General features: G+C 43.8%; 1 protein-coding gene across 1 annotated transcript in view; it reads right to left on the bottom strand.

Moving 5' to 3' along the window:
- Positions 1–5,119: 5,119 nt before the first annotated feature.
- Positions 5,120–25,310, bottom strand: part of LOC141265747 (meprin A subunit beta-like) — a 108,757-nt gene continuing 88,566 nt past the window's right edge. The window contains exons 13-14 of the mRNA XM_073679208.1: positions 9,554–9,704; positions 5,120–5,368 (exon numbers count right to left, since the gene is read on the bottom strand). Of these exons, the coding sequence (XP_073535309.1) occupies positions 5,236–5,368; positions 9,554–9,704 (284 nt within the window). The 3' untranslated portion in view covers positions 5,120–5,235. The remainder of the gene's footprint in view (positions 5,369–9,553; positions 9,705–25,310) is intronic.

Below are 25,310 nucleotides of genomic sequence, written 5' to 3'. Positions count from 1 at the left end.
GATATTGTAGAATTTACAATAGATATCACTCATGTAATGTAAGTGAAATCTTTGGCATTGTACGATACCTATATTTCTCTGCTGTATCTGTGCATGGGGGTACAGAGTACACACACCAGCTTTTTGGCACAGTTCTCCCACAGATATGGGTGTAGAGTACACACAGCGGCTTTTTGGCGCAGTACTCCCACAGATATGAGTGCAGAGTACACACAGCAGCTTGTTTGCATAGTGTGCAACCTAACACTGTCCTTCACTCCAGCTGCGTCCTGTCCCTACAATAAGCAGAACAAAATGGTGGCGGCACTCATGATACGGCATTTATACAGGCCGGATTATGTGGAGTGCCAACCAATTGCACTCATCCTCCAGAAGTGCCCACAGCCTAAAAGCTTGTTGATTGGCTGCACAACTAAACCCGGACAGAAAAACAGACATCCTGTTAAAAGTCCGTGTTCGGTGTTCGGTACCAGACACTAGGTGTTTGATATGGACCCCAAACTTTACAGTTAGGGTTTGCTCATCCCTAATGCCTACAAACAGTCATCAGCTATATAAAACATACATTTAAAACAGAAAAAAACTATATACAGTATTTGTGTCTTTATACAGGGGGGCACAAAAGCAGGCATAAAAATGTTGCTACACTGGCTCTTAGACTTCGCCCGGTCTTACCTACAATTAATGACTACAACCAAGTAGACTTTGTTACTGTTACAGAGGCCACAAGCTCAAAAAGGCTACCCCGGACAGACTTGGCACAAGCCACTCTGGCAGATTCCAGAGAAATCCAGACGCCCTTTAACCCCTATTAAGGGATCTGGTTTTATAACAGGATCTGGTGGATATCTACCATGGAATAACTGCTATCCCAAAGTTGGAATGGTCGCCAAGCAGGGTTGAAGCTGAGAAGTCGCGTTAAAGACAAAAATAGGAGGTAAGCAGGTAGTCAGAATTCAAGCTGGAGTCGGAACGTGGGAAAAACAAAACAGATAACAAGAGACAAGCCAGAGCAAGGTCATAGAGAGCCTAGTGCTAGCTAAACATACTAATAACTGGCAGCTGGAGTCAGTCTGCTAGGGATGATCCTGACAGGCACCATTGGAGATAGGGAATAGTGTGGAATGAAAGTAGTTTACGAGGACATGCGCAATCGGGTAACTACAAGTATACATAGTAAACACAAATGATATAAACTTCTCAGAAAAGCAAAAGGCTTGCATGGCTTCTTTTATGCAAATCCAATCAACTAGATCGAAAGTCTATTCTGCGTCAGTTCCGAGCACTATCAGTGGGGTCGCAGATCTTTGGGCGTAATGGATTAGTCATATGACTCTTCTATATATGTTATGCTTTACTTCTCTGTGGGGAACTAGCACATCCATGTCTAAACATACTGCGGTTACCCCTGCCATGGTCGCTAGGTGCCACCGCAGTAGCACTACGGTTACTGCTGAACTCGGGCAGCATGTTGGTGTTTAGGTTTCTGATTGCTGAAACTGTGTTTTGCTGCAGTGAGTTGGTAGGTAATTAGCTCTTAGCTGAAAGCCATGGGTGAAGCTCCCTTCTATATAAACCCCTCTCGCCTCTTCTCTTTATCTATACCAGGGATGTCAAACTCAAATACACAGAGGGCCAAAATGAAAAACCTGGACAAAGTCGCAGGCCAATCAGTATACAATATAATGGGCCCCACATAGTCCTCCATACAGAATAATGGGCACCACATAGTCCTCCATACAGAATAATGGACTCCACATATTCCTTCATATAGTATAATGAGCAACACATAATCCTCCATACAGTATAATGAGCACCACATAGTGCTCCATACAGTATAATGGCCCCACATACATAGTCCGCCATACAGAATAATGGGCCCCACATAGTCCTCCATTCAGAATAATGGGCCCCACATAGTCCTCCATTCAGAATAATGGGCCCCACATAGTCCTCCATTCAGAATAATGGGCCCCATATAGTCCTCCATACAGAATAACGGGGCCCCACATAGTCCTCCATACAGAATAATAGGCCCCACACAGTCCTCCATACAGAACCAGGGGCCCAACACAGTTCTCCATACAGAATCATGGACCCCACACAGTCCTCCATACAGAATAATGGGCGCCACTTAGTCCTCCATACAGAATCATGGGCCCCACATAGTCCTCCATACAGAATCACGGGCCCCACATATTGCTACATACAGAATCATGGACTCCACATAGTCCTCCATACAGAATAATAGGCCCCACATAGTCCTCCATACATAATAATGGGCCCCACATAGTCCTCCATACAGTATAATGGGCCCTACATAGTCCTTCATACAGTATAATAGGCCCCACATAGTGCTCCATACAGAATCAGGGGCCCCACACTGTTATCCATACAGAATCATGGGCCCCACACAGTCCCCCATACAGAATAATGGGCCCCACACTGTCATCCATACTGAATCATGGGTCCCACACAGTGCTCCATACAGAATAATGGGCCCCACATAGTCCTCCATACAGAATAATGGGCCCCACATACTCCTCCGTACAGTATAATGAGCACCACATAATCCTCCATACAGTATAATGAGCACAACATAATCCCCGTGCAGTATATTGAGCACCACATAGTCCTCCGTACAGCATAATGGCCCCACGTAGTCCTCCATACAGAATAATGGGCCCCACATAGTCCTCCATACAGAATAATGGGCCCCCGCATAGTCCTCCATACAAAATAATGGGCCCCCACATAGTCCTCCATACAGAATAATGGGCCCCAAATAGGGGTGGTGGTTCTGGTGTCGAGGGCCAAAAACCACCCTGTGGGTCAGATTTGGTCCACGGGAAAGAGTTTGACATGTGTGGTCTATACTATAGAGACATTAGCACAGAAATTGAGGGAGGAAAGGAGGTTTCGGTGGATACAATGTAGGGGTCATTAGCTTACGCTGATGACCTGCTCCTCTTGATGTCTAATCTTAAAAGGCCCAACCAGCCGTACTGGAAATGCTGGAAGAATTTGGGAGCATGTCAAACTTTAAGAGTAACATGAGCAACTTTAATCTTCCTGATAATATTAATTCTTAATTAGTTACTAGTTCTCCCTTCACCTGGTCTTATTATATATGTTTCCATGCATAAGCCACCCCTGCAACTCAAAAGACTTATACAAGAAAAACTTCTCTTGATTGCTACAAAATATAACATAAGTAATTTCCTCCTGGTTTATTCCCTATATGTCTGGGTTACGCAGGAAAATGTATTAAACAAATGTAAATGGAATAAAAAATGTAATAAAATGCAAATAAATTTGTTTTGTGACAGTGTACAGTATATGATTATCCTTATAATGTGTTGTGATAAATTTAATTGATTAAATTGTCTACCTACTTTTGAGCCACCCTGTATTGTTGATGGCTGCACATATATGTATATACACTGTGTTCCAAATTATTATGCAAATAATATTTTCGCAGATTTTCCCAAATTACCTATATGAATTGCAGTCATTGTAATTTTCCAGTCAAATAACTATTAGAGTACAATTGAAAGGTTTTTGTACAAACTGCCTATGATAACAGTATATTTTTAAAAAAATAAAAACAAACTGCACTCAAAATGCATGTTCCAAATTATTATGCACAGCAGAGTTTTCAACCTTTTCATTTTAATAAAGAACAAAAAAATGGTCATTTTTGAAATTAAGCATTAGCAGGTTATTACAAACTGAAATCAAACAGATTTCAACTCAAAACTTTATTCTAGGTGATGTTACATTTGCACATAGGACCCCTTGTTCGAAAGGAGCTTCTGAACTCTCTCGTCCATTGAATTTGTCAGGTTTTGGATGCTTTCTGCTTTAATTGTTTTGCATGAGGACAGAATACCCTCCCAGAGCTGTTGCTTAGATGTGAACTGCCTGCGGCCATCATAGACACTCCTTTTGATGATGCTCCAGAGGTTCTCAATGGGGTTGAGGTCAGGGGAGCATGGGTGCCACACCATAAGTTTGTCCCCTTTTATGCCCATATCAGCCAGAGATGCAGATGTGTTATGTGCAGCATGAGATGGGGCATTATCATGCATGAAAATGATCTTGCTGCAGAATGCACGGTTCTTCTTCTTGAACCATGGAAGGAAGTGCTGTTTGAGAAACTCAACATACATTATGGAGTTCATCTTTACTCCTTCAGGGATCCTAAAAGGGCCGACAATCTCTCTCCCCATGATTCCAGCCCAAAACATTACTCCACCTCCTCCTTGTTAGCGCCGTAGCCGTGTTTGCATGGGGTGTCCATCAACCAGCCATCCTCCACTCCATCCATCTGGACCATCGAGATCATTTCATGCATGATAATGCCCCGTCTCATGCTGCACATAACACATCTGCATCTCTGGCTGCTGTGGGCATAAAAGGGGACAAACTTATGGTGTGGCACCCATGCTCCCCTGACCTCAACCCCATTGAGAACCTCTGGAGCATCATCAAAAGGAGTGTCTATGATGGCCGGAGGCAGTTCACATCTAAGCAACAGCTCTGGGAGGGTATTCTGTCCTCATGCAAAACAATTAAAGCAGAAACCATCCAAAACTTGACAAATTCAATGGACGAGAGAGTTCAGAAGCTCCTTTCGAACAAGGGGTCCTATGTGCAAATGTAACATCACCTAGAATAAAGTTTTGAGTTGAAAACTGTTTGATTTCAGTTTGTAATAACCTGCTAATGCTTATAATTTCAAAAATGACCATTTTTTTGTTCTTTATTAAAATGAAAAGGTTGAAAACTCTGCTGTGCATAATAATTTGGAACATCCATTTTGAGTGCAGTTTGATTGTTTTATTTTTTTAAAAATATACTGTTATCATAGGCAGTTTGTACAAAAACCTTTCAATTGTACTCTAATAGTTATTTGACTGGAAAATTACAATGACTGCAATTCATACAGGTAATTTGGGAAAATCTGAGAAAATATTATTTGCATAATAATTTGGAACACAGTGTACTATGTGGTTGCCTGTATATGCAATAGTTAGGCAGTAAAGATGTATACAGCAGCAGTATAAAGCAAGAAACAAAGGATACATCAATTTATTTCTATTTGTTTAATTACAGTGACTTGAATAATATTCACTTGACAATTAATAATTACATTAGTTTTAATTTACAGAAAATTGGCAGAAACTTTAATTTACAGAAAATTGAAAACTGTACAGGTAAAGGGTTTGATTACTAAAACAGTGTGCTCACAATTACTAGAATCACTACTAAAAGTGTAATGAAGGATGGAAACACACACAAGCTTCCAGTGTTGAAAATCTCGCATCTTTCACCTGTAAACCATATATCTTCATATATTGGGCACCTGTAATAAAACAGAAGACTTTATGTACAAAGAAAGATATGTATGCTCAAGTCTCAATAGACCTTAACAGGAATGTACTATATTGCCAGATAATTTCTTATTGTTTCAATTCATTTTCTGTTGAACATATTTTTTTAAAAATGTTTAGCGTGGCGATTTTTCTTTATCACAGGCAAGATTACAAATAAAGGTAATATCTTAATTATAAAGCTTTAGACAGGTAGCACACGATCACACCACAAAATAGACGGCTTCTATTCCATAGATGCTCCCGCAATGATATGGGTTATTATGACAACTGGAAGCCTAACTATGGTCTACAAGTCTACATCTACGCAGGGCCATATTTGATGTTCATGCTGCCCTAGGTACTTTAAGCTGTCATGCCCCCTACTGGTGACAAGGATGCTTTAATGTGATTGGTTGATCATGACACAACCCCTTTTCCACCTCCTGGAATTCTATAATGTATGTGCAATAGGTTACTGAGTAATATGTGATTCCTGTATGCTTTATGGCGTTCTATATGTATATATGTGAAGTGTATCTTTGATACGTATTTTTGCACCAGCACTTTGTATATTATCTGTGGATTTTCAATGTATAATTATTTGAGGGGATGACCTCACTTCCTGATTGGTACTTCATTAACGATCTATTATATTTGAACCTGGCCTCTTACACCATTTTGTTATTCTTGAAAAAGACCCATGGTAGGTCAAAACATTGCACTTTATGGCAGAATAAAGAAGTTTTGAATATTTGTCATCTATGATTGGACGCTGTCTATCTAATTCATCTATGAGTTCCGTAACCCACCTGAAAAAGTGCAAAATAAACTCTAAAAAGACTGGATATATGCCATGCAGTGTAAAAAGACTTGCTGATCATACAGTTGAGTGGCTTAAGGATAACAAAGTCAATGTTTTGGAGTGGCCGTCACAAAGCCCTGGTCTCAATCCTATTGAAAATTTATGGGCAAAGTTGAAAAGGCAGGTGCGAGCAAGGCGACCTACAAACCTGGATCAGTTACACTAGTTTTGTCTGGGCCCAAATTCCGACCAACTATTGTGAGAAGCTTGTGGAAGGATATCCCAAACGTTTGACCCAAGTCATTCAGTTTAAGAGCAATGGTACTAATGAAATGTATGTAATCTTTTGACTTTGCATTAAGTAGTAAAAATGCCTTAAAACATTCTCTCTCATTATTCTGGCATTTGTCAAATATTAAAAATTATGGTAATCCTAATTGACCTAAAACGGGAAAGGTTTATTCTGATTTCATGTCAGATATTGAGAAAAACATGCATACGTGTCTTTTTAAATAATGTATGTAAACTTCTGATTTCAACTGTATGTTCAGTCTTTTGAGCTTCTTTTAACTGCTTCAGGTTTCTAAAGACGCGGAGCGGTTAAACAAAGTGATCCCTAGTTTATTTAATATGATTTAATTAAAAAACGATGGCCAAAAGATGTTACAAAAGAGGACTGAATAGAAGCAAAAAAAAAAAGTAGCTTTAGCACAAAAGATGCCGGCATGTCCTAAAACATCTCTTACATGGAATTTGCAGACATCTAAAAAACGTCTTGTGCATACAGTGGAGAAAAAAAGTATTTAGTCAGCCACCAATTGTGCAAGCTTTCCCACTTAAAAAGATGAGAGAGGCCTGTAATTGACATCATAGGTAGACCTCAACTATGAGAGACAAAATGAGAAAACAAATCCTGAAAAATCACATTGTCTGATCTGGAAAAAACATTTTTTCAAATTTTGGTGGAAAATAAGTATTTGGTCAATTACAAAAGTTCATCTCAATACTTTGTTATATATCTTTTGTTGGCAATGACAGAGGTCAAACGTTTTCTGTAAGTCTTCACAAGGGTAGCACACACTGTTGCTGGTAGGTTAGCCCATTCCTCCATGCAGATCTCCTCTACAGCAGTGATTTTTTTCGGGCTGTCGCTGGGCAGCTCGGACTTTCAACTTCCTCCAAAGGTTTTCTATAGGGTTTAGATCTGTAGACTGGCTAGGCCACTCCAGGACCTTGAAATGCTTCTTACGAAACTACTCCTTCGTCTCCCTGGCGGTGTTCTTGGGATTATTGTCATGCTGAAAGACCCAGCCCCGTTTCATCTTCAATGCCCTTGCTGATGGAAAGAGGTTTGCACTCAAAATCTCACAATACATGGCCCCATTCATTCTTTCATGTACACGGATCAGTCGTCCTGGTCACTTGGCAGAGAAAGCGCCCCAAAGCATGATGTTGCCACCCCCATGCTTCACAGTAGGTGTGGTGTTCTTTGGATGCAACTCAGCATTTTTTCTCCTCCAAACATGACGAGTTGTGTTTCTACCAAACAGTTCTACTTTGGTTTCATCTGACCATATGACATTCTCCCAATACTCTTCTGGATCATCCAAATGTATGGGGACTTTAGTCAAACACTTCTCCAGCTGACAAATACGGCCTAATTCAGACAGCTATATTTTCAGTGCAGCACACTAATGATCAAGTATTATTTCTGATAAATTAAAAATTACAACATCTACATTAATAAATCATCAGTACATGAACTATATAAACTAAAACTGCCACTAATCTCTTATTATTTATTCCCATTGCACCCTCCTCACTTATGAACTACGATCTTCACATTGCCCACACCCCATGCTGCCCCCTGTTCATACTGTCAATCTATGCTGCCCCCTCTTCACACTGTCTCCATCACGTTACCCCCACTCCATACTGAGAAAATGTTGCCCTCTCGTCATAATGAGCCCCCCATACTGCTCTCTCAATAGAGTCTAACATTTTACTCCTTCTCCATACTAAGCCTCCATGCTGCCCCTTTTACATACTGAGAACACCAAGCTGTCCCATTCTCCATACTAAGCCCCCTATGCTACACCTTTTCCATGCTGAGCCCACACCACGCTGCCCCCTTTTCCATACTGAGAACTCCATGTCAACCCTTTTCCATACTGCGAATCTCACACCACCCGCTTTTGCATACTGAGAACCCCATCCCGCCCCCTTTTCCATACTGAAAACCCCACGTTGCCCTCTTTTCCATACTGAAAACCCCACACCGCCCCCTTCTCCACTCTGAGAACCCCATGCTGCCCCTTCTCCATACTGGGCCCCCTACGCTACCCTTTCTTCATACTGAATCCTCCAAGATTCCCTTTCTCCATACTGAGCCACAAGACTGCTCTTTCTCCATACTAAGCCACCCAAGCTGCCACTTTTCTATAATGAGCCCCGTACACTAACCCTTCTACATACTGAGCCCTCACACCACTCCTTCACACTGAGCCAACCAGGCTACCCCTTCTCCATTCTGAACAACCCATGCAGTCCTTTCTCCATATTGAGACCCCCATGTTGCTCCTTCTCCATACTAAGCCCATGCCATGCTGCACTCTCTTCACACTAAGCTCCCCATGCTGCTTCTCCATATTGACCCTAATATAGCTCTCTCTTTATATTAAGTCCTATGTGCTGCTCTTTAACCTTGCTGAGCGCACCCCATGCAGGCCCTTAACAATACCGAGCCACCCAATCTGCCCCTTAACCATACTGAGCACAAACGATTATACCCCTTAACCTTACTGAGCCCACGCCATGCTGCCCCATAACCATAATGAGCCCACTGCATGCTGACACTGAACTATACAGAGCCCACCCATGCTGCCCCTTCTTCATGCTGAGCTCACCGTGTTGTCTGTTAACCATACTGAGCCCATCCCACTTTGCAATGATATAGAATTGTAGTTCTAATAATGACTCATGCAAAGAAAAGAGACAATGAGACTTCCTATTTCTACATAGAGCTTAAAAGGATTCTGCTACTTGAAACTGATATGTTTGTGCCTCCATATAACAGAAGATGAGAAAACCAAGCTTTATACCTCCTATCTACTGTACATATATTGCATCACTAAAGTTCATATTCATTTTATAATATGAGCTGATTCCTTGCTTGCTAATGCATTATGGGGTTTCTGAGTCATCTGAGAGTATATGGCCTTAACAATATCAAATAGCATCACACACAATCCTAAAGTAATTTGTTTTATTAGTTTCAGCAGTCGTAGCAAAACAATTAGCTCGTGCAACCCTCACAAGTTCACCAAAGTATTCATGTATGTATGTAATAAAAAAATAAAAAAATAATTTTTACCTGCATGTTTCTGTGAAGTTTTCTTTAATGCATGTACCACCATTAAAACATATATTTTGACCACACAGAAAGGGTCCTTTAGAGAATGTAGACAGGATTGATGATGAGGTGGTCACTGGCATGGGTTGGGACAACTTGAGGTGAGAGATATCTGTTGAAATGACAGTAAATTTTGTAAAAACCACAAGACCACAAGGCAACTATGTACTGATGATGTTGTCGGTTTGCTTGTGACGATATGTGGTTAATAAAATATCATCATCCCCATATTCACTTCCAACAGCATGGGAAACACCAACACCTCTGCACTCTGACACACTGTGCTCCGGCATGATGCCGTTAAGGGCTGCTGGTGTGCTCCTCCTTCAAGACTGCTCTTTGCTGTCCCGCGGATGTCTCGGGAGCTCTTGTGCTCTGCAGGTCACAGTTGGTATCCTTAAGGGCCGCATGTGACCCCTGGGCCGTGTGTTTGAGACCCCTCATCTAGTCTGACTACCAGGGTATCTTTGAGCATATGCTGTAGAAAGATCCACTGCTGTGACCTGGAGGTAAACTATACCTTGAACTGTCAAGCTTTCTACAGATAGGGTGGCCACCTGGCCGATAAATTACTAGCATAGCTGGTATTTACGCTTAGAGGCCGGTAAAAGTTATATGTTATTACTGACAATAGCAAATGGCTGTATTTTTCATTATAAAACAGTGCATGCACATCAAGGTTAGTTCTTATGTGAATTAATTGCTATTATTTTGCTAGGCTGGCTAGTCCTATGATTGTTAGCGGTGTCAGCAGTTGGTCAAGTGTGGCACTGGAACCGAAGCGAGGCGGTAAGGCAAGGGAGCAGAGAGCCGCAGACTGCACTGCCAGCCTGCCCAGCCATGTGAATCGAAATGAAAGGAGTTAACTCAGGGCAGTCTCACACTAAGCTTTGTGTGTCCATTTGCTGTAGAAATATTTTGGTTTCCGTCAGGCCAATATACAGTGCATACAAGTAGTATTCAACCCCCTGCAGATTTAGCTGGTTGACACATGCGGAATTGCCTTGGCATTGTGACATTTGTACTGTAGATCAGCCTGGAAGTGGGAAATGCACTGCAGCAAATTTTTTTTTTTTTTTTTTTTAAAAACGTTAAAAGTTAATTCAGAGTGTCATTTATTATTCAACCCCTCAAACCACAAGAATTCTGTTTGGTCCCCCTAAAGTATTAAGAAGTAGTTCAGGCACCAAGAATAATGAGCTTCACATGTGTGGATTAAAGATCTCTTTTGCCAGCCTTTTCTGACTATTTAAGACCCTCCCCAAACTTGTGAACAGCACTCAGACATGGTCAACATGGGAAAGACAAAGGAGCATTCCAAGGCCATCAGAGACAAGATCGTGGAGGGTCACAAGGCTGTCAAGGGGTACAAAACCCTTTCCAAGGAGTTGGGCCTACCTGTCTCCACTGTTGGGAGCATCATTCGTAAGTGGAAGGCTTATGGAACTACTGTTAGCCTTCCACGGCCAGGACTGCCTTTGAAAGTGTCCTCCTGTGCCGAGGCCAGGCTTGTCCGAAGAGTCAAGGCTAACCCAAGGACAACAAGGAAGGAGCTCCGGGAAGATCTCATGGCAGTGGGGACATTGGTTTCAGTCAATACCATAAGTAACGTACTCCACCGCAATGGTCTCCGTTCCAGACGAGCCCGTAAGGTACCTTTACTTTCAAAGCGTCATGTCAAGGCTCATCTACAGTTTGCTCATGATCACTTGGAGGACTCTGAGACAGACTGGTTCAAGGTTCTATGGTCTGATGAGACCAAGATCGAGATCTTTGGTGCCAACCACACACGTGACGTTTGGAGACTGGATGGCACTGCATACGACCCCAAGAATACCATCCCTACAGTCAAGCATGGTGGTGGCAGCATCATGCTGTGGGGCTGTTTCTCTGCCAAGGGGCCTGGCCATCTGGTCCGCATCCATGGGAAGATGGATAGCACGGCCTACCTGGAGATTTTGGCCAAGAACCTCCGCTCCTCCATCAAGGATCTTAAGATGGGTCGTAATTTCATCTTCCAACAAGACAACGACCCAAAGCACACAGCCAAGAAACCCAAGGCCTGGTTCAAGAGGGAAAAAGTCAAGGTGTTGGAGTGGCCTAGTCAGTCTCCTGACCTTAACCCAATTGAAAACTTGTGGAAGGAGCTCAAGAATAAAGTCCACATGAGACACCCAAAGAACCTAGATAACTTGGAGAAGATCTGCATGGAGGAGTGGGCCAAGATAACTCCACAGACCTGTGCCGACCTGATCAGGTCTTATAAAAGACGATTATTAGCTGTAATTGCAAACAAGGGTTATTCCACAAAATATTAAACATAGGGGTTGAATAATAATTGACCCACACTTTTATATTTAAAATTTAATAAAATTCAACTGAGCAACATAACTTTTTGGTTTGTAAGATTTATGCTTCGGTTCATAAAACCTACTCTCGTTTGCAGTTTGAAGGCTCTAACTTATTTGCATCTTATCAAACCAGCTAAATCTGCAGGGGGTTGAATACTACTTGTAGGCACTGTACATTGCTAAACCACTTTACAGGAGTAAAGCATCCTATAACTCAGAGTGGTACATGGCAGGTTCATGGTAGGTATGTTTGTACAGTATTCACAAATGCAAAAATCACAAGAAAGCAGGATGTATAAATTACCCTGAACCTGGGTGATATTTTTAAGTGGCGTAGATGGAAAACCAATATGAAAAGTGACTAAATTGTCTTTAAAATAAATGATTCCCATATCAAAATTTAACATCACACTCTGCATCATGACCCCAAAATAATGCCCCCTGTTTTACATTAGCCAGAAATTTTAAGAAAAAAGGTGGCAACCCTATCTCCAGGACACAGCACTGTAGCTTCCTACTGCACATGCTCACAGGCACCTGTCCTCACATTCAAGGACTTTTTGTCAAAGTAAAGCCTCGATCACATGTAAGGTATTCTCATATGAGTGTTATAGGTATATTTCAAGGATAGCACTTGTACCTATAATAGTGAATGGGGACGTTCACATATCCATGATTTTTCATGGAATGAGTGGTGCATGCAAAATCGTGGAGACGTGTCCGATATTGATCCAAGTGTCAGATAAAAATCAGCAATGCAAGTCTATGGGTCTGTGAAAAATCGAACAGCAATCAAATACCATTTGAGTACTGCCCGATTTTCATGGACTGTTAGATAGGAGAAGGTGGGGACACTTTTTTCTTTTTTTTTCTACGTATGAAAAAAATGATAAAATTGGACCAAATTCTGATGAAAATCGGTCCATTTTTCTCATAATTGAAAAAAACTGACGAGTGAATGAGGCCTAACAAGACAGTGGCCACTTTAATGTACTATAGTGATTACCTCCTAAGACAAAATAATGTGAATTGTTAATTAAAGGGAACCTGTCATCTTCAAAAATGCTATTTGACTGCAGATATACTGAAATGGTAAACTGTGGGCAAATAGTGTTAAAATTTTATCTCAACAATAGAAAGAATACCCGCACCACCTGTTTGGCACAAAAGACACGCAAACCTGTACTTTAGGCACAACTCTGATGAATATGGTATCAAGGTGGTGCAAAGCTTTCAACAGCACAGTTCATAATATTCAAAAAGACAACGAAAAGCTGCACTCACCATACCTTTAAAAATATTCGTCCTTTATTTCATGACTTGGTTAAAAACAATGGCAAGCAGGGAGCGCGGGGAGGGAGAGGACGGACAACAGCCGTTTGACGCTTAGAATGAGCGCTTCTGCAGGTCCAGGTGATTAGTGACGCTACATCACTTCCTTAAACCGGTGGCTACAACGTCTACGTCACATATTAAAAACAAAGTTACAGATTCATAAAAACATAGAAAAGTCAGAACGGTCATTTAATCCCAAGGGACCATTGGCATTTAGACGAGAAATCCTCTTAGCTTCCTTTTGCAAAAGCAATTTGTTATGATTGCCACCTTTTGGGGGATAGTGTACTTTTCGATCCCAGGAAAATTTAACACCTTAGGGTTTTCTCCGTGGTGATTAGTCACATGTGTTATTAATCTTTGGGAACCTTTTTCTGTTTCAATGGAGTGTAGATGTTCTCTTACACATATAAAAAGTGGACAAATTGTTTTCCCAATATAAAAGAAGCCACGGGGCAGAAAATCACATACACAATAAATCTTGATCTACAAGAAATAAAGTCCTTTACATAATGGGTAGCTGGACCAATGTGTAACGGATTAGAGGTTAGATGGTTCTCACAAAATGACATGATCCAAATTTGAAATTACTCCTTGGTCTAAAATTATTTAACCAATTATTTGATATAACAGATAATCTATGTGTACTAATTAAATCACCTATTTTGTGGCTTCTTTTATATGAAATGAGAGGTTTATTCATGGAAATCTCTGCAAGGTCCTTGTCTGTCTCTAATAAATGCCAATTATTGTGAATGGCTTTACAAATAATATTATCAAGAGGACCATGTTTAAAAGTAAAAATAAATCTATTTGGTTCAACAGTCCTAGTTGTTTTCTTATAGAGCAAATTATGCTGAGAAAATCCCTTCGCTCTCTCTAAAGCAGCATCGAACTCCCGAATAGGGTACCCTCTCGCTAAAAAACTATTTTTGAGTTTGTTTGCCTGCTCCAGAAACATTTCACATGTATTATTTATTTTTCTGAGCCGTAAAAACTGATTATAAGGCAGTCCAGACTTCATATGACATGGGCGTGCACTCTGATAGTGTAGTAGTGAATTGCCGGCAGTGTTTTTATTTTAAACACTTTAGTATGGAAACGCCATCTATGATCGAGATTGCTACATACAAAAAGTTAAGGGTGGCTCCCCCAAACACCGAGGTATGTTTCATGTTTGCGGTATTGACATTGTTCAAATAAGACACAAACTCAGAAGCTGAACCTGCCCACACTATAAATATTTCGTCTATATATCGCAAATAGGAATTAATATATTTAATATAAGGGTTTGAGGTGGTAGTGATATACTGAAATTCAAAGACTGCTAAGAAAAAATATGCATATACACAAGCTACGGGCGTACCCATAGCAGTCCCCATACACTGTTTGTACCTTTATTAAGGAATTGGAAGCTATTATGAGAGAGAACAAATTTAAGACTCTCAATGACAAAAGCGATAAAATCATTACCCTTGTCAGACTTAAAGGGGTTGTCTGGTACTTTTTTTAAGTTGCCCAATATATTCAGCATGTGGGCATAAGTATCTCTGTAAATACCTTGTGTTGGAGATAATGCCTGTGAGTGGCGCTATCACTGGCCGCTCACAGGTATCGCGTGACCCCTGGCTGCAGCCGGCGCTGACATATGCTGATGTCACGACAAGTCCAGGCTGCAGCCGAGGGTCCCTCTTCCACTTTCCACTGGTGGCTGCTGGGTTGTGGGCGGGGTTATTCCCCTGCATCACAGCCGGCATCCACCGCACCCTTTCCCTCTCCCCATTCATTCTGAAAGCGCGTGGTGGATGCTGGGTATGACACGGGGGGAAATGCCGCCCAAAACCCAGCAGCGATCGCGGGGAACCCAGCGCTGAGTAACGCCTCACTTGTCGTGACATCAGCGCGGGGTCACGTGATGCCTGTGAGCGGCCACCGATAATGATTGTGAGCGGCGCTATCAGTAACACAAGGTATTTACAAATATACTTATGCCCACATGCTGGATACATTGGGCAATTTAAAAAAAAGGACCGGACAACTTCTTTAAGCAAAACATTTTTAATTGCCTCCAGCCCAAGATTTTGGGGTATTCTTGTGTAAAGACTAACAATGTCTATTGAGGCTAAAGCATAATCAGGTTGCCATTCAATCTCTTTGAGGGCTACTAAGAAATCACCCATATCTTTAATAAAAGATGGAATTTTATTAAGCATAGGTTTTAACAGCCAATCTATATATCTCTAGAGGGGCTCCATAAGGGAGCCCACCCCCGAGACTATAGGGCGACCAGGAGAATTTTCTGCTGATTTATAAGTTTTTGGTATCGTGTACCAATAAGGTCTTTCAGGGAAATTGGGCAGTAGTTTTTCAGCACCCTTTTTTTATAAAATACCTCTTTCAACATATTTGCTCAATGAATTTTTATCTTTGGTTGTAGGGTCATTAGTCAGTACTACATATGTAGACGAGTCTGAGAGTTGTGAAAGTGATTCTGCAACATAAACCTCTTTTTTCTGCAAGACTAAATTACTGCCTTTATCGGCATTTCGGATGATAACATCATCCCATTTTTTGATATTATTTAAAGCTCTCAATTCACCATTAGTTAAATTAGGAGCCGCTGATTTATATATCAAAGACTCTACATCTCCAATAACCCTGTCTTGAAAATTGTCTATGATGTTACCAGGGGTAATTGGAGGCATGTACTGTATGTAGAAGATATTCCACCTTTAAAAGGGGGAACAACACCATTCACATCACTCTCATCTCTAATAACATGGCTCAAAACAGGTTCAGGATCACAAACAGAATTAAGGGAATGTAGAAAAAACGCATCTTTAAATACTTGCTGGTCATCTGGATTATTAACAAAAAAAACAAGGCACCCAAATTGCAAGGAACCTTCCCCCTCAGGTACCGATGAGGGGAGCGGTGCAGGGCCTTTCTGTGCAAAGGCTTTATGAAGATGAATTTTCCTTGTTGATTTAAACAAATCTATTTTAAATTCAACGGGGTCAAAATTAGTGTTGAGCCACCCCCGTAGTGTTCGAGTTCGGTTCGGTTCGTCAAACACCCTTGTGTTCGTCGAACTGTTCGTCGAACACCTTCGAACACCGTTAAAACCAATGGCAGGCAAACAAAAACACATAGAAACACATAGAAAACACCTTCAAAGGTGTTCAAAAGCTGACAAACTGTTCAGAAGACATAACTAACACATGGAAAAGTGACAAGTACATATAGTCATGCGAAAAGAAAAGAGGTGGAGGAGTAAAAGGAGGGGGAGACACATATATAGGCATGTCATGCCCTTCTAAAATCCAAAAAGTGAGAAGCCGACACGGCCAGTCTGTTCCTGCCCGTGCCACCTCCGTGTCGCCGGGTTTGTGTCAGAGCCGCGGTGGACCCTGACGGCCAGCCCCCCTCTCCCAATGCTGGTGCCTGTCCGCTGGTGGGTCGAGCGAGCCCCCCTGTGGTGGAGGCAGGTCTAAGCTTTTTAATTTAAATGGTCTCTCTAATTTGAATGAATACACTTTAAATCCTTTTACAAGGATTTTTTGGAGGGCAAGTCTCATGCCAGCAGCCGCGTAATTCCAGCTCCAGTAGCGTCCACTAAAGCTGCTGCAGTTAAAAAGCTTTTATAAGGATCGAGCTCGGCGGTCCACCGCAAGGCGTCCTACCGCCAATCCCAGCCCCTATGCCTTGGGGTGCCTCCTGATGCTCTTCACTGAGTATCTCGGGTCCCGAAGCATTTCCTTTGAAAAAATTAAGTGTCCAAACTACAGGTGGTGTAGCTTGCTTAACAGCTGGGATAATCCGCTGACTAGCAAACACTGCTACTAGGCACAAAGTATTTCCTGGGCTAGATGCAGTTAAAAATTTGTAATTAGATACTCTCGTTGGATGCTGAGAAAGCATTCCATAGAGTCTCCTGGCACGCCATATATTATTCTCTTAAAAAGCTTGGGGTAGGGGTCTAGGGGACCCTTTTATAGCCAAAATCACGGCCCTGTATCGCAATACGTCACCTAGGCTGAAGATAAATGGAACTGTATCACCCCGAGAGCTCGGTTGCTACAGAGGTATTGCACCTCACCCAGAGGTGTGACATCTCACTCTCAGGTAAGGATGGAGTGTGGATCAGGACCCCGACACCTGCATGCATTACACCACATTGCCGTGGGGCAGGGCGACCAATATGCCCCTGAGATGGGCACGACAGTCCCTGTCCCTGGCTGGTGTGGGGGGAGGGAACACAGAGAAAGGGGAACCCTGTAGTGCAGGAGCAGGGAGGAAGCAGTTCCTGGGTGCATTGAGAAGGGAGTATAAAAGGTGGGAACCATCTTAGTTCAGTGCAGAGAAGTCTGAGCAGAAGTGACAGGGAGCAGGGGCTCTGCATGAGCTCTGCTCCGGAGGCGGGCCTAGTAACAGAGGCCCAGGCCTGGAAGAGGGAGAAGGAAGGAAGAGGAGCGGAGAAGGCTCCAGGAACGAGGAACGAAGGGATCCCAGGGGTGTGGACGAATCGCCACCGCACGCCCGAATCCACCTGAGTGGAGGGGTCAGGCCAAAGGGGGAGACCGGTCCCTGAAACTAGTGGAGGCGGGAAACGACCCTCAGCTATAAACCAGAGGCTGTGACATTTTATGTGGCGCAGCCCCTCGCTACACCCGCTAGGAAGGCACCACATAGGGTCAGGGAAACTGGCGCCAAGTTTACCAAGAGGAGGCCCGAGGCAGCCGGACAGAAGGGTTGGTAAGAAAGGCCAGACAAAGGACACACAAAGGGGGTCCTGTGAAGCGCTCCAAAGTTATCTGGGAGTTGTCTGAGCCCCTCACCTGGTGAGCACAGTATGACGTGGGCAGCCGTTACCTGCAGAAGTGGCCTGGATAATAAGAACTGTGAGTAAAGGCCCTGGACTGCATCACTGACTCCGTGTCGTTACTGCTGCTGCCCTGCACCATCACCCCCATCCTCCGCATACACTGCCCTGAGGCTATACTCCTCCCGTGGGGAGTTATACTACGCTCTGCTGCACCCACAACACCAGCCTCAGCGGTCTGCCCTGCAGCAGCGGTTCACTCTGACCGCAATCCACGGGTGGCGTAGTCGGACATTTAAACATCAAAACCACATAAATAGTTCCGCCACTGGTTTGACCGCCCTGAGCCACGGAACCAGGTCGCCGCAACGGAGACTACAACCACCAGAATCCACCAAAAAGGGTCCGGCTCCAGGTGTCCCAAGGCCCAAGGGGCGCGTCAGAACATTTTCATCACCTTTCATAATCACCAATGGGACAAGGCAGGGATGTCCTCTGTCCCCTCTCTTATACATCCTAGTGACGGAGCACCTGCTCTCATCAATTCGCCATAACCCCAATATTAGGTGGATTGAGGTGGGAGGCACCGAGTACAAGTGCTCTCTATTTGCTGATGATGTCCTAGTATATATCACTCAATCACATATATCCATCCCTGCTGTTATGGCTGAAATAGATCACTTTGTTACATGGTCAAATTTTAAAATCAATGCAGCGAAGTCTGAGGCCCTCGATGTCTCCCTCCCCAAATCCATACAGGATTCCATCCAGTCCAACTTTCTCTTTGCCTGGCCCTCACAGGGTATCAAATTCTTAGGAATTCCTATTCATAGAGACCTCTCCCGTCTATGTTATCTTAATTTTGGGCCCTTTATTGAACAACTCCATACAGACCACGGTTGGCATGTTAGAACTGTAAGATTCACTACGTGAACCACTGGTGTTTTATGGAAAAGCACATGTACACTGTGTTCCAAATTACTATGCAAAAAGTGTTTAGGAGTGATAAGGGAAGAATTTGTTTGTTTGTCAGTTAAACTCATTGATGGTGATGTGTGTCAGGGCTCTTTATATCACTGTAAGCAATTGCAGACACCTGTGCTAATTAGTTTGGCAGGTGTGTCCAATGAAAGGCAAGACTACTTAAGAAGGCTGTCCCACATTATTAAGCAGCCTACATTTTCTGCCAAAATGGGAAAGAAAAAGGATGTGTCGGCTGCTGAGAAGCAACAAATTGTGGAGTGTTTAGGTCAAGGCATGACTACAATCAACATTGTGCGATGATCAGGATGAAGTGTCTTGGCAATCAAGAAGTATGTAGCTGATTCACAGTACACACGTGTGTGTGCTGATAAGGGCAAATTGAGGACTCTTTCCTACAGGCAATTATGTCAGGTTTAAAGAGCAGCGGCAAAATGCCTGGTCATAGCAGCAGACAAATTTTTGAAGCTGCTGGTGCCTCCAACATCCCCCGAACAACAAGATGCAGTGTCCTTCAGAGGTTTGCAGCAGTGCCTAAGCCATCCTGTCGACCTCCTCTATCCACTGCACACAAGCAGAAACGGCTCCAGTGGTCCAAACAATACATGAAGACTGACTTCAAAACTGTTTTGTTCACGGATGAGTGCCATGCAACGCTCGATGGTCCAGATGGATGGAGTGGAGGATGGCTGGTTGATGGACACCCCACGCAAACATGGCTACAGCGCCAACAAGGAGGAGGTGGAGTAATATTTTGGGCTGGAATCATGGGGAGAGAGATTGTCGGCCCCTTTAGGATCCCTGAAGGGGTAAAGTTGAACCCCATAATGTATGTGGAGTTTCTCAAACAGCACTTCCTGCCATGGTTCAAGAAGAAGAACGGTGTATTCCACAGCAAGATCATTTTCATGCATGATAATGCACCGTCTCATGCTGCACATAACACATCTGCATCTCTGGCTGATATGGGCATAAAAGGGGACAAACTTATGGTGTGACCCCCATGCTCCCCTGACCTCTACCCCATTCAGAACCTCTGGAGCATCATCAAAAGGAGTGTTTATGATGGCGGGAGGCAGTTCACATCTAAGCAACAGCTCTGGGAGGGTATTCTGTCCTCATGCAAAACAATTGAAGCAGAAACCATCCAAAACCTGACAAATTCAATGGACGAGAGAGTTCAGAAGCTCCTTTCGAACAAGGGGTCCTATGTGCAAATGTAACATCACCTAGAATAAAGTTTTGAGTTGAAAACTGTTTGATTTCAGTTTCTAATAAGCTGCTGATGCTTATAATTTCAAAAATGACCATTTTTTTGTTCTTTATTAAAATGAAAAGGTTGATCGAAGAGTGTGGGGGATCTAAGAGTGTGGCAACCCAGTAGTCAGGATTACTTTGAATTCTGAGAATCTGAGGGTCATGTTGCAGGTAGTGCAGCAAGAAGGCACTCATGTGTCTTGCGCATCTAGGAGCCCCACAATTATTTTCCGGGCTAGATGCAGCTAAAAATTATTATTAATTTTAAATCTGGTGGAGCTTAGTATAGATGGCCTAATAGAATCAGTACTGCACACTGCTACAAAGCCCAAATTATTTTCCAGCCAAGATACAGATAAACATGATTAGTAATTTGAAAGCTTAAAACGGTTGGTGAGGTGATTTTAACCAATCATCAAGCTTTTACTCTCCCCAGGATGACACAGGGGTAGAAAAGTCGTTTCGGATCCATGATTTGTTCATCTTTATGAACGTGAGTCTGTCTACATTATCAGTGGAGAGCCGCGTGCGCTTATCTGTCAGCACACCACCAGCAGCGCTGAACACACGTTCAGATAGAACGCTGGCTGCGGGGCATGACAAGATCTCCAAGGCGTAAGTGGTGAGCTCCGGCCACTTATCCAGATTGGAAGCCCAAAAAGAACAAGGGTCCAGTGACACAGTCATGGCTTCAATGTTTACTTGGAGATACTCCTGTACCATCGTCTCTAGGCGTTGACTATGTGTCAGACTTCTTGTCTCCTGTGGCCTTGCTAAGGATGGGCTAAAAAAGAGGTGAAATGATGTTACCAGCAGATACTGTGTTTCTGTTACGGTTTGAGTGCTGAACACTCGACGGTCCCACGGTTGGCAAGTTGGAACTGAGATTCACTACAAGCACCACTGGTGTTTTGTGGAAAAGCACATGTAAGAGTCTGCAACAGTCTCTGCTGATACTCCTGCATGCGTGCATCCCTTTCTATGGCAGGAATAATTTCTGCAAATTTACTTTTGTACCGGGGATCTAACAGCGTGGCAACCCAGTAGTCAGGATTATTTCTAATTCTCACAATTCGAGGGTCATGTTGCAGGTAGTGCAGCAAGAAGGCACTCATGTGTGTTGCACATCCAGGAGCACCAAGTCCCTGTTGTGTTGGTGGCGAGGTAACAATCATGCTTCCTTCCTCTGTCCTCTCCCCCCAACCTCGCACAACAGAAATGTGATCAAGGTCTCCCTCATCTGATGAGTCTTCCATCAGTTCATCCTCCACTTCTTCCTGAGCTCCTGCACCTTCCTCACTAGTTTGGCTGCTACTATGCGCCCTGGTAAAACCATCTCCCCCCACCCTCACATGCCTGTCACCTTGGTGCTGCCGACCATCTGGACCTTGCAGATGTTAGCCCTTCCGCATACAACTCCTCCTCCTCTACTTCCTCCACCTCCTCTTGTGCCACCACCTGACTCCGAATTCTGTTTAACATGTGCTCCAGCATGTAAATCACCGGAATAGTCATGCTGATAATGGCATCGTCAGCACTAAACATCTTCGTCGCCATTTCAAAACTGTGCAGAAGGGTGCATAGGTCCATGATCTGAGACCACTGCTCCAGCGTGATTGTCCCCACCTCTGGATCGCGTTGGCCCAGGCTATACATCAGAACGTATTGCACCAGGGCTTGTCGGTGCTGCCACAGTCGCTGCAACATGTGCAGAGTTGAATTCCACCGGGTAGGCACATCGCATTTTAGCCGGTGAAGTGGCAGGCCCAACGACTTCAGTAGAGATGTAAGTCGCTGAGCTGCGGGATGCGAACGGCGGAAGTGAGCACACAACGACCGTGCCCTCTGCAGAAGGCCATCTAGTCCGGGATAGTGGGCTAAAAATTGCTGGACAACCAGGTTCAACACGTGAGCCATACAAGGCACGTGTGTGACATTGCCCCGGCGATGGGTCGCACCCAGGTTTGCAGCATTGTCACACACGGCCTTCCCTGGTTTCAGGTCCAGTGGAGACAACCATTCATGAAATTGGTTTTCCAGAGCTGACCACAACTCCTCAGCTGTGTGACTCACATTTCCCAGACATTTCAAAGTAAAAACCGCCTGATGACGTTGAGCCCTACTGCCAGCATAGTAAGGAGGTGTGCAGGATCCCTTCTGCGCAGTTAGAAAGCTTGTGCCATGACCAGACAGGCTTTGGGTGCAGGTGGAGGACCGAGAGGAGGTTGAGGAGGCAGAAGCAGTGGAGGAACTTTGAGATAAAGAGGATTGACGCACAACTCGTGGGGACGGCAAGACTTGGACAGCAGCCCCTTGTCCTGCTGTCACCATAGTTACCCAGTGCCCAGACATGTAATGGCCCTGTCCATGCCTACTCATCCAAGTGTCTGTGGTGAAATGCACCCTGTCACACACAGAGTTTCTCAAAGAAGCGGTGATGTTGTGTGCGACATGCTGGTGGAGCGCAAGCACACCTTTCTTTGAGAAGTAGTGCCGACTGGGCATCTGGTACTGGGGCACTGCGACGGACATAAGGTCTCGAAAATCCTCTGTGTCCACCAGGCGGAAAGGCAGCATTTCTGTAGCCAAGAGCTTGCAGATGGTGAAATTCAACCTCTTAGCTTTCTCATGGCTAGGAGGAAATGGTCTTTTACTTGTCCACATCTGAGGGACCGAGGGCTGGCTGTTGTTCTTAGACGGGGTTGATAAGGGTATCCCCGGCAAACTGCCGGTCTGTGAGGAGGATGCAGGCAGACATGTTAGGTTGCCTTGATCCAAAGGTGGTGCTATCGATGTCGGACAGCGCTCAACACCAGCTGGTGTTACCACCTCCAAAGAAAATGATGACCTGCCAATCACGCTGGCTGTTGCGGGTAAAGAGGTGGCAGGTCTGCGTCCCAAAACAGGTGTGACTGCTGTCCCCCCAGTCACAGAGGATGAAGAGGCCGCGGATGCACAAGACATGGCAGACGGTGGTTGGCTCGGCCGGCTAGGCCACATTGTAGCACAGTGAGCTTCCCACTGCAACTTATGCTTCATGTCCATGTGCCGGTTCATGCATGAAGTACTCAAACTATGTATTTTTTGGCCTCTACTTAGCTTTTGCTGACAAATGTTACAGATAACACGAGTTGGGTCATCTTTATCGATCTGAAAAAATGCCCAGGCTATGCAAGGCTTAGCACCCATGCGACCTGAAGAGCCACCACGACTTGTGGTCAGAGGGAGAGTTGTGTTTGAGGATGCAGTTGTTGACGTGCTTCCAGTACTACGTCTCTGTCCAGGAAGGCGCAACCTGACCTCGTCGTCACTAGCATCCTCCTCCACCTCCTCTGCTGACCTCATCTCTTGGCTGACTGTGGGTTGACAGTAAGTGGGATCTCCAACCTCATCATCATCACCCTGTGTGTTATCACACCCGTCGTCCTCAGAGCCAACCTGTTCCTGCCCTGACAAAAAACTAAAGTTGTCGCTCCAATCAGGTATTTGAGTCTCATCATTGTCTTCCTCATTGTCTCCACCAACAGGAGTTACAGTTTGGGAATGAGGGTCTACATTATGGTCAGAACCTTCTGCGTCTGGTCCTGGATCCGACTCAAAGATTCTGGGCATCAGTGCAGATCATTTCCTCGTCTGGATTCACAGAAGCTCTGGAGCCGACCTCTGATTCCCAGACTATAGTATGAGTAAACAGCTCTGCAGACTCAACCATCTGTTCTACCCCATACTCAGACGGGCAGCTGGAGATTTGGGAGCTGTGAGGAAGCAAGTGCGATTGGGGTGACACCTCTGAGGACTGGAGTATTTGTGATGTTGAAGTTGAGGTGGAGGAGAGCCCACTTAAAGGAGCACTTGATATCCGTTGAAGCACCTGCTGTTTTTGTGCCTCATCTGGAATTTGTAGCGATTGGCGTGGCCGTAAGAAAGGGATCTTATCACATTGTCCGCTAAAAGAAGTAGACATTTTAGTTTGGCTGGAAGATGGTCTTTCTTCTGCAGATGTTACTGTTGCTTTAACACCTACCCCACGGACACAACCTTTTTTCCCCTTCCCAACACGCCTATTCTCCTTTCCACCAGCAGCAGGCCTTTTTCCACTCATTTTGGTGGTTAACTAATTCACAACTCTGGAGTTGTTTGCACAAAAAAACAATGGATGGGAACCGAGCAGAGCTGAGAGGCCAAACTGTGGTATTAGGCCAAAAGTATTGGCTAGGTTAGATGCGGATAAAAATGATATTGAATTTGCAACCTGATGGAGGTCAGTATAGCTGGACTAATAGACCAAGTCCCACACACTACTAGAAGCCCAAATATTTTTTCAGAGCTAGATGCAGAAAAAAAATATTTTTAATTTGCAACCTGGTGGAAGTTAGTATAGATGGACTAATAGACCAAGTCCCACACACTGCTAGAAGCCCAAATGTTTTTTCAGAGCTAGATGCAGATAAAAATTATTTTTAATTTGCAACCTGGTGGAGGTTAGTATAGATGGATTAATAGAATGATGCTATGCCCAAAAGGTTTTACTTCACTAGGTGCAGTAAAAAAATTGGTATTCTATACACAGGTGGTGTAGCTTGCAACACAGATAGGCTACTCCACTAACTAACACACTCTGCAATAGGCCAAAAAGGATTTGCTTTGCTAGATTTAGCCAAATGCTGTGAAAAAAACTTGCACAGCACTGGCACAGACATGCCTGGCAAAAACGGATAGGAACTGATGTAACTTAGTACTGAAAAGGACTGCAATTACAATAAGTCTTTACTCCCAACCTATCTATTTAAGAGCACAGACCTGCCTGATAAAAGTCGTAGGAAATGATGTAACCTAGTCATTAAAAGGACTGCAATCACAACTATTCCCTACTCCCAAGCTATCTGTAGATTTGTGCGAAAATTGGCTTGAAATTAACAAGGTATAGTGCACACAGCAACAGCGGTGCCATCTAACACGCAGCTGCAGCAGT

The sequence above is a fragment of the Phyllobates terribilis genome, unplaced genomic scaffold (assembly GCF_046119375.1).
Source record: "Phyllobates terribilis strain yellow unplaced genomic scaffold, ASM4611937v1 Scaffold_4__5_contigs__length_816908805, whole genome shotgun sequence".
NCBI classification, from domain to species: Eukaryota; Metazoa; Chordata; class Amphibia; order Anura; family Dendrobatidae; genus Phyllobates; species Phyllobates terribilis.
Note: the sequence above shows the minus strand (reverse complement) of the source record. Positions and strands in the feature narration are given on the sequence as shown.